At 41.0% G+C, this 10,852-nt stretch overlaps 1 protein-coding gene across 1 annotated transcript in view; it reads right to left on the bottom strand.

The window, feature by feature from the left end:
• Positions 1 to 916: 916 nt before the first annotated feature.
• LOC144764096 (uncharacterized) overlaps positions 917 to 10,852 on the bottom strand; it is a 52,018-nt gene continuing 42,082 nt past the window's right edge. The window contains exon 2 of the mRNA XM_078650262.1: positions 917 to 6,790. Coding sequence (XP_078506388.1) covers positions 4,485 to 6,380 — 1,896 coding nt within the window. The 5' untranslated portion in view covers positions 6,381 to 6,790 and the 3' untranslated portion in view covers positions 917 to 4,484. The remainder of the gene's footprint in view (positions 6,791 to 10,852) is intronic.

The following is a 10,852-nucleotide window of genomic DNA, read 5'->3' as shown; positions in this document are numbered from 1 at the left end:
GCACCTGTCCATATTCCTTGTTTATGGCCAGTTTTATGACTGGGTGGTACCTGACTTTATTGGTGTTTCATCGATATCTGATGGGAGTCCCGGATCTTGCTGGGTAATCTATCACGAACTGGACATCTAAAATGTGGGCTTGCTTACATGACTCCGCACTTTGTATTATTGCAGAAATATGTTTATAGCCATATCATAAACTCAAGAATTCTTGCTCGAAGCCATTATTTATGTATAAAAGGAGAAGGCTGGTTCTGTAAAAACGAACACGAACAGTCTCCTGAGAATACATGACCCGTGTTGGTCGTGCTTCTAGGGCACGTGTTACTTGGTAGCTACCAATAAAACTTGATCTCTGACTGCGACTAGAAGACTCATTGTTTCTGTGGTCCGGAACAAGGGAGAACTCAGAGGTCTTCGGGTGTTATCCCCTGGCACCACCGGGTTCCTAAAAACCCGGCACCTCAGATTGGGATTGAATGAATTTCTGCCGCATTCACATCATTGCAAGACACCGAGGGTAGTACTAGACCATTTATTCACATTGGACGAAACTAAGGGGTCTGTCGACCTTGTGCTCATATTTTATGAAACTAAAAGGTGGGGTACACATTGCTGACATTTCTGATCCCTCTCCATGGCTAAATATAAATCATCTGTTTGATTCTCCTCATTAACCCCCTCCCTCCCCCCAATGGTGGCCACAGAGTTTCTCCTTTTGGAACAAAGCTCGAGGAGAGTTAAGACCTTTGCTTTGTCTTTTCCTATTCAGGTAAACAGATTTATTTATTTGTTGTTTTCTATTACGTGGGCCTTGCCGGAATGGACATTAGAGCGCTTTAGAAAGGAGAATTATTATATACACTGTATGGTATAAGATAGTTAACAGTGTTCAAACATCTAGAATTGCAGTCGGTACTTTCAGCAAATGTTTATTTTATTACAGATCAGCATGTTGAAAAAAATACATGGTACAAAAGGAGAAAGAATAGAATTGTTGCCTACATGTGATATAGGAGATTGTAATCACTGCTCTAAGTGGAGGCCTTTTATTCGCAGGTTATCCAGCAAACTGTCCTGCAATGTCTGTACAAATGGTGGCAGCTCCTGTGCCACATGAAACCATAAACATGATGCACACATACTTCAGGGGCTGCAAATACCTAAAAACATTAGCATCTGACTTCCAACTGACCCCAAAACTCCACTTATCCTCTCCCGGGCAGTATAGTTAAAGAAAGAAACAAAATGTCAACGATAAACAGCATGAACATAACATCCTAGATAACAAACTCTGAATTTTACTATCGAAAATATCCCCAGAACTTTGGATATGAGCCCTAGAAGGCCTTGCAGAGCAAATCTCATATAACTGAGTAGATAGGCAGCGCCAGGTCTTATCACGAGGTAGCCAGAATAACCCTTATACCTAGAGCCGACTGGGTATAGGTAAAAAAATGTAGCTGTTGCTTTCGGTCCATTTGCTGCTATCTGTAGTTTGCATATTGTCACCTCTGTAGGAAAGGTGTAAGTTGTCCTGGAACCTTTTCTTGACTAATCCTTCGGTACCTATGATGACTGCCACTATTTTTGTTCTTTCGTTCCGCATTTTGCTCAGTTATTTCATTCCCCCATTTCTATTGTCATGTAGTTTCTATAAACCTATATAGGAGCTGCGTGTTTAGACAACACACACTGCAGGATTGGTGTCCACACCAATTCCAAACACCCCCACCGGGTATGTTAGCCTGCATACCAACTAGCTCACAGTGCCACTATAAACCCTTCTTACCAAAGAGAGAATAGCTCTTGGCAACTATCGAACATGACAACTCTGTCCCATCAGGGATTGTGGAAACAGTGCAGTACTTTTCGCTCAGTTACTCATGCTCACTTTTGTCTCAGAGTAATACACAGAACAAACGGTGGGGACGTTTTTCAATAAGCATTTCTTGAACCAGCATCATTCTGCCGCATAATAGGTGTGCTGAAACAACCATAAGACAGAAACAAATCTAAATGATTAGAAGCACCAATAGAGTAAAAAGATGGTAGATTCCTACCGTAGTGCTAGAACAATGAATAAAGAACAGTATATAAAATACATGACAGTAATAAATGCCTACTCCTACAATGCAATACTATCTAGATGTACCTACGTGTACCTAACATGTATGTAGGTGTAGAGCCAAGAATCCCCCTAGGATAAAGCCAACCCCATTACCTAAAGTGAGAGACTGTGGGACCATGTCTTGGTCTCAAGATGGACACACCGCGAGGGATGTCAGACCAATGTGAGCTGGAGTGTCTGCCTGCAGGAACCTCAGCATCTCGCTTCAGTGCATCAGTATGGAAGTCCTTCTCCTCTCCCTGCCTCAGCAAAGATATGGTGCTCATAGACCCAAAGAGGTGCCCTCAGGGGATCTACCTTGTTGTGCCATGTCGGACTAGGATGACAGAAGGAATGACCGTTATATATAGTTACTGTGTAAGATGATAATCCTGCTGAGATTTCAAGAATCATCAAGCATAATGGATGAGGCTCGTTTTTCTGAGAAAACCCCACGTCCTGTAAGCAGTACCCTAACTAGGTAAAATGTCACTACCAAGAACCGTTATGTAGTGTAATGGCAGGGGAGATATAGGTGAAAGGTTTGGTCATTACCTGAGCCTATATTGGGGTACCTGTATGAAACAACCCTGTGAGCAGGTGTGGATTTTTTGACGTAGCAACTGATGACTGTTTCAAATGAAAGACTTCACAATCAGTGCATTTTAAACCCAGGTGGCCTTTGATGCCTCATAAGAGAGCGTTGGTAGGAAATGTTCCATGTTTATAATATTTAAGTGATTTCTGGAGTGTATAATTTCTGATCAAGCATGACCTCTTCCTTTGTAATGAAAGTTTTGTCACACTGAAGATGGATAGAGTTACTCCCTGGAATGCATGTTGACACATTAGGTTTCTCCTGTGGAAAAACGCTTTTCCATAAAAAGTTGTTTCTGCCAATATGAACTATTGGATCAGCACCTGGTCACATGTATTGCTTTAGTTACTTCCCAGTGTGTGATTTTTGGAAGTTGCATTAATGATCCCTTTGTAATGATGGCTTTGTCACTTTCAGTATATTTGTATGGTGCCGCTCCTGTGTGGTGGACTCGTGTACACTAGTAATGACTTTTTGATGTTGCATTAGCTGTGCCTTTGTAAGAGATGACTTACCACATTGAGTGCAGTGATAAGCATTCTCCATCATCATGACTTTCTCCTCTGTATTGACTTACTGTTATTGTGGTAGCTGAGCCCTGCCAATAAAGGAATTGTCACATTCCATTAATTTATATGGTTCCTCACCAGGGTGGACTTTTTGATGTTTTGTTAGATCCTTCTTTTTTTGATGAATGCCTGGGCACATTTGGTGTGGTATCCATTCTCTGTGTCATTACTGTCTTCCCTGTGTGGACTTCGATGGTACATTAGCTGTGCCGTTCTAAAAAAATGCTTTGTTAAATTCAGTTCATTCTCTATGTCATTACTTTCTTCCCTGTGTGGAATTTGATGGTACATTAGCTGTGCCGCTCTAAAAATAAAAATGATTTGTTAAATTCAGTACATTCATAATATTTCTCTCCTGTGTGAACTTTCAGAAGTCGTTTTAGGTTGCTTTTTTAACAAACGCCTTGTCTCAGTTAGTGCATGCATATGGTTTTTCCACTATGTGGAACTTCTGATGTTATATTGACTGTGTCCTTCTAATAAATGCCTTGTCACTTTCTGTACATTCATATGGTCACTTCATTAGGAACACCGTTGCATTTTCTGTACATTCATACAGATATTCCCAGTGGGGATTTTCTGATGTTGTTTTAACTCTCCCTTGCAAATAAATGCCTTGCCACATGCAGTGCAGTCTTAAATGGGGACGCTTGATATTGTGTTAGCTCTCCATTTCTTATGAATGCACTCTCACATTCAATACATTTATATAGTTTCTCTCCTGTGTGAGCATTCTAATGTCATATCAAATTTTGTTTTGCAGCAAATCCCTTGTTGCATTCTGTGCATTAATATGGTTACTCCATAATGTGAATTAGTCGATGCTGTATTAGCTTATTCTTCCAATTTAAAACACTATTACATTCTGTAAATACATAGTATTTCTCGCCATGTGGATTTTATAATGTCATTTTAGATGGCCATTTGTTATGAATGTTTTGTGACCGTCATTACATTGATATGGTTTCTCGCCTGTGCGAACTTTCCGATGTTTAATTAAATATTGCTTTCTAAAAAATCCCATGTCACATTCTGTACATTGATATGGTTTCTCTCCAGTGTGGCATTTCTGATGTTTTTAGCTCTCTATTGGTTACAAATGCTTTGTCACACTCTGTACATTCATTCGGTTTCTCCTGAATGGATTTTCTGATGTCACACCAGATCTCCATTTGTTAACAATGCTTTGTCACACTGTACATTGAAATCATTTCTCCCCAATGTGGACTTTCTTATGTCGTTTTAGCACTCCATTTGTTCCAAATGCTTTGCCACACTCTGTACAATTATATGGTTTCTCCCCAGTGTGGATTTTCTGATGTCGGTTTAGTTCTCCATTTGTTATAAATGCTTTGCTGCATTCTGTACATTCATACGGTTTCTCCCCAGTGTGGATTTTCTGATGGTGTGTTAGCTGTCCATTTGTTCTAAATGCTTTATTGCATTCTGTACATTCATATGGTTTCTCCCCAGTGTGGATCTTCTGATGCATTATTAGGTGTGCCTTTCTAATAAATGCCATGTCACATTCTGTACATCCATATGGTTTCACTCCAGTGTGGACTTTCTGATGTCGTTTTAGCACTCCATTTGTTCCAAATGCTTTGCCACACTCTGTACAATGATATGGTTTCTCCCCAGTATGGATTATTTGATGTCGTTTTAGTTCTACCTTTGTTATAAATGCTTTGTCACACTCTGTACATTGATATGGTTTCTCCCCAGTATGGATTTTCTGATGTTGCTTCCGTTCTCCATTTGTTATGAATGCTTTGTCACACTCTGTACATTGATATTGTTTCTCCCCAATATGTCTTTTTATATGTCCTTTCAGCTCTTGATTTGTTATAAATGCTTTGCCACACTGTGCACATTGATATTGTTTCTCTCCTGTGTGGTATTTCTGATGTAGTTTTAACCTTTGCCTTGTAATAAATCCCTTGCCACACTCTGTACATCCATATGGTTTCTCTCCAGTGTGGATTTTCTGATGTCGTTTTAGCTCTCCATTAGTTATAAATGCTTTGCCACACAGTGCACATTGATATGGTTTCTCCCCAGTGTGGATTTTCTGATGTCGTTTTAGTTCTCGATTTGTTATAAATGCTTTGCTGCATTCTGTACATTCATACGGTTTCTCCCCAGTGTGGATTTTCTGATGTCGTTTTAGTTCTCGATTTGTTATAAATGCATTATTGCATTCTGTACATTCATATGGTTTCACCCCAGTGTGGATTTTCTGATGTTGTTTCAGATGTACATTTCTTATAAATGCTTTGTCACACTCTGTACATGGATATGGTTTCACTCCAGTGTGGATTTTTTGATGATGTTTTAGCTGTTCATTTGTTATAAATCCTTTGCTACATTCAGCACATTCATACGGTTTCTCTCCAGTGTGGATCTTCTGATGCATTATTAGGTGTGCCTTTCTAATAAATGCCATGTCACATTCTGTACATCCATATGGTTTCTCTCCAGTGTGGACTTTCTGATGTTGTTTTAGCACTCCATTTGTTATGAATGCTTTGTCACACTCTGTACATTGATATTGTTTCTCCCCAGTGTGGATTTTCTGATGTCGTTTTAGCGCTTCATTAGTTTTAAATGCTTTGACACACTGTGCACATTGATAAGGTTTCTCCTCCGTGTGGATCTTCTGATGCATTATTAGGTGTGCCTTTCTAATAAATGCCATGTCACATTCTGTACATCCATATGGTTTCTCTCCAGTGTGGACTTTCTGATGCTGTTTTAGCTCTCCATTTGTTATGAATTCTTTGTCACACTCTGTACATTGATATTGTTTCTCCCCAGTGTGGATTTTCTGATGTCGTTTTAGCGCTTTATTAGTTTTAAATGCTTTGACACACTGTGCACATTGATAAGGTTTCTCCTCAGTGTGGATCTTCTGATGCATTATTAGGTGTGCCTTTCTAATACATGCCATGTCACATTCAGTACAGCCATATGGTTTCTCCCCTGTGTGGATTTGTTGATGCTGCCTTAGAGTCTTCTTCCTTCCGAACACTTTATTACATACAGCACATTTATATGGTTTCTCCGCTATGTGGAGACGTTGATGCTGCACTAGGTCTTTCATTGTTAAAAACTCTTTTCCACGATCAGTCCATCAAATATGTTTTTTTTCCAGTATGAAGGTTCTGATGTCACACTTGCTCTTTCTCTCCCAATACATGTGTTGTCATATTCTACATATTCACACCGGTTCTCTTCTTTGTTTTCTTTCCTATACTACGTTAGCTCTTCTTTCGTAATGAGCATCTCATCAGACTTGCTTCCGTTTGTTCAGTATGTTATGTCTTCTATGTAGATCAGCTGATCCCTAAGAGCCAAGTGTAGACCTCATTGAACTGTATGGGTCTTCAGCTGTGGTTGGCGAGGCATTAGCCTTCATGGGAAGTGATCTCGATGCATACTGTTTTACATAACTTCCCACACAATGATGTTTACTGCCTTCACCTTTTTTGATCATTACTGCATTTGTTTCACCTGTTAGAAAAAGATTTAAAAAAACAAAACATACTGGATAAGCTTAAATGGTGAGTCCATCACGAAAATCTATTGGCACTTAATTGTCTATAAAGATAAGTGCACTGAATAAATTCTAGATTTCACTTTAAATGTGAAGATGCAGTAGGCAAAGTAAGGGCATACAATCCTCCCACAATCCCCTTCTATCGAGGAGTGCGGACTAAAATACCAACCAAGACATCAGAGAAGGTTCCTTGTTCATTGAATGAAACCCTCTCCGTAGGACACATGTTAAATCCAAAGCAACAAGATGCGTCAATTCTTATCCAGGGAATGCTTCCGATTATCATACAGCCTTACAAAAAATACAAAATGGACCCTTTTCCAGTGAATGGACGATGCAAGACAGAGCATCACAATAACGGCATGAAACATAAGCAACTGCTGCAAGGGAATCCTTTATACTATCAGAGAGCCTGGCATAGGCTGTACAGGAAATCTGAGCATCTTCGACAAAATATAACTCCAGAGATCCGATGCCCTGACCATATCTACTCAAGGAGCAGGAGGTTTAGAACCATTTTCCATCAATGTAAAAGAAAGAGGTCCTGCTACTCCAAGAGACAGGGTTCCATGCAAGATTTAATCGTCACAAATAAATTCCCTTGGAAAACTAGATTCTATCACCTCTATTGTTCATCACCTCTTACACCATCATATATACTAGTCATACCAGTCTTCAAAGGTACCACCAAAACAATCCTTGATTATCAACTTGAATATCAAACTACACATACATATATATATATATTCACTAAAAAAAACACAGGTTTTCAGTAACATTATAGTTAGTTGGACATTTCACTCGTATAAAACCAGAGCAATTCGGCTGTTATAGTTAGTTGAGCTAACTATAACTTGCGCCCCCGCAATGCACTGCGGATGATGTCACATATTACATCACTAATGAAATGGTCAGTGACATCACTGATGACATCTCAAATGAAATCACTGAGTAAGGGACCCATGTCTGGGCATACCCTGCCAACTTAGAGCGAACAAAGCAAACAGAAGCAAATGATGGACGGAGCGCTGAAACGTTTCAGACTTTGCTCACTTTGCCACTGGATTCAAGCTAGCCTGGCTGATGAGGGCTGTTAGCTCGAAACCGGTCCCAGGATGCTTGTTCCCGGTCCAGGGAAGAGATTGCTTGGCAGTTCGGTCTGGATTGTTCCCATGAGGCACAGAGCCAAGACTGATTTGTATATAGCGGTTTTCTGAACTGGGGTGGCGAAGTGAGCTAAAAAACGATGATGGATTCAAACCTGATCCGTGACTGGGGTTGAGTGTCTGAAAAGTTTCAGCGCTCCGTCCATCATCTCCTTGTGTTGGCTTTGATCTATAAATTTCCCAACAATGAATAGATCTCCCATAGTGTCTATTCCAACTTGTTGCAGTAGCGGAATGCTATCCCCCATATGTGTCACAGATAGTGCGGGGTGATGTTGCAGTGGCAGCGCTGGTGCATACAGCGGGACTCTTCGTGCCAGCGCACCCATGCATTGCTACGCCAAGTTTGTAGTTTTAATGGTATTGATTTTGTGCTTGGTGTGCGCTGATGTGACAGTATGCAGTGTAGGGGAATTGGATGCGCATCTCCGTCCTCTACAGCAAGATACGGCATATAATGTATCGGGTGATACCAAAAATGTGCAAATTGGGCATGTGCGCAGAGATAATAGAGTAGAAAGTCCAGCACTATAAAACTAACCCTGGGCGTAGTTTGCGTAGTCGCGCAACAGGGAGATACGTGAAGTGCACTTTGCACTACGCACACTACGCGTAGCTATGCGGACTGCGTAGTGCGGTAGGGAAATGCTGTTGGCAATGATTGCACAGTGCATCATGCACAGTGCGAGCTGTCTTTTACTGCCGCTCGAGTAGATTTGTACTTGAGCTACAGCTTTCTTAACGCAGACTGGTAGTTTCTCATCAGGAGCAGTCGCGAACATGCGCGACCATTTGCAAAGAGAAACCTGACCTCCCTGCGTTGAGAATCTTGCCGGGAGGTTTATTTTCCACGCTCGCGATCGTCAACTTGATGTTGCCGATAGCGAACGAAGAAATAGTCTGGCCAGGTTGTTATTTTGCTCACTCGCAGTCGCCAACTTGAAGTTAAGGACTGCAAGCAAGCAAAAAATGCCCGCTACGCTTTTTTTTGCTCTGTGCTACGTGTGATTCGCGTAGTGCGTAGTTGCGCAAACTGTAGTTTTCCGCCCAGGGTTATATAAAACCTCCTCTGTGGTATTGCAGTGTGAATGTATGTAGCCCAATTCGTGCTTGCTGCCCTGCCCAGATAAATCTGGTTACATTGGAATGTAGTCTCTTAAATAATGGTTTAGGGGGTAGTATTGGGTTGTTGTTAAATAAATAAAAGAGCAATAGTGTAGATAGGTTTTCGACTGGATGCGAACATATAGCATCATAACGTCCGCATATAATAATATGCTTATTTGACGCTGGTAAAAATGCAATGCTGTTGCCGCGTGACATTGACGTATTTTACACGCTAGTGGTTCCAGCGCTATGACAAAAAATAAGGTTGATAGTGGGCACTTTTGTTGTGTGCCCCGTTGTCTTGAGATTGCATCTGATACATTCTGGTTCACTTTTATTCTCGCCATTGGTTTAGTATATAGAAGTTTTATCCACGTCAACAAGCCGGGTGGAAGCTACATCTTCTGCATCACTGTGAAAAGATACATCCACTTCACTGACTCAAATGCTTTAGCTGCATCTAGCAGTATTGCTGCTGCCTTTACCTCCGGGTTCAGCTGATGAGATATTGCGAATAGGGTGCGAATATTATGTGCGGTCGACATGTTCGGTATAAAGCCTGATTGGTCCAGTAGAATTATATTCTGCATTAATAGCTGGAGCCTGCCTGCTATAATTTTGGGTAGTAGGATTTGTTTCTCATACACGTCTCCATATATTTCTACCAAGTATGGGCTCAGCAACTCTACATATTCTTTGTAAAATTCCCGTGAATCCATCCGGACCTGGGGCCTTTTCATTGGGGGAGTGTTTTTATAATTTCGTTCACTTCTTCTATGGTTATTGGTTGTGTTAAATATTCCCGCTGATTGTTAGAAAGCCAGGCTATGGCTAAATCTTCTAAATAGTCAAGTATATTGGAGGCTGGGGCTGTGTGGCATGTTGCATATAAGCCTGCATACGTGTCCATGAAAGACTTTATTACGGTCGCCGTGTCATAGTGATGGGATCCCTGGACATTCTTTATATGGGTAACTAAGTGTGTTTTGCTCTTGTAACAAATTTTGTGTGCCAATATCCGACCCGGCCTACCTCCCTCTCCATGTGTTTGGGCTATCTGGCGTTATGAGAGATATTTAATCTCGCTTTCAGCGGGTTCCTGATATTCAGATAAAGCGGTCTTTACTTCACTTAGTGTGGTAGTCCTGTGTGTGGTTTCAAAGTCCGCCTTCAGTTGTCAGAGTTTGTATTCGCATTTATGTAGTTGGGTATGGATATCACGTAAGATTCTGCTGTCTGTACTTATACATACATCACGTATGGTGGCTTTAAAAGCCTCCCACAGTATACTGTTGTCTTGAACAGTGTTCACATTTAATTGAAAGTATTCCCCTATTGCTGCTCGTATCGTGGAGTTATAGATTGGATCTAGCAAGGCATTTGCATTGAAGCGCCATATAAACGGAGGCGGTATGTAATGTGGTAGGTTCAGGGAGAGCAGCACCGGCTTATGATCAGATAATGTTTTTGGTAGGGGAGAGATGGTATGCACCCATGTACTGGCCTTATCTGTTGCTAACCAATAATCTATACGTGACCAACTATTATGGACTGTAGAAGCATGTGTGCGCTCCAATGTATGTGGATTGTGCAATCGAAAGACGTCTACAATTCCATTCACAGCCATGATATCTTGTACAGTTCTTACAGCACATTTGTGGGGTACTGTCATTGTACCTGATCTATCTAATGTGTCATTAACGGAGAGGTTAAAGTCACCACCCCACAAGATTTTCATAGCCG

The sequence above is a fragment of the Lissotriton helveticus genome, chromosome 6, assembly GCF_964261635.1.
Source record: "Lissotriton helveticus chromosome 6, aLisHel1.1, whole genome shotgun sequence".
Taxonomy (NCBI): domain Eukaryota; kingdom Metazoa; phylum Chordata; class Amphibia; order Caudata; family Salamandridae; genus Lissotriton; species Lissotriton helveticus.
This window is presented reverse-complemented; position numbering and strand designations above follow the sequence as displayed.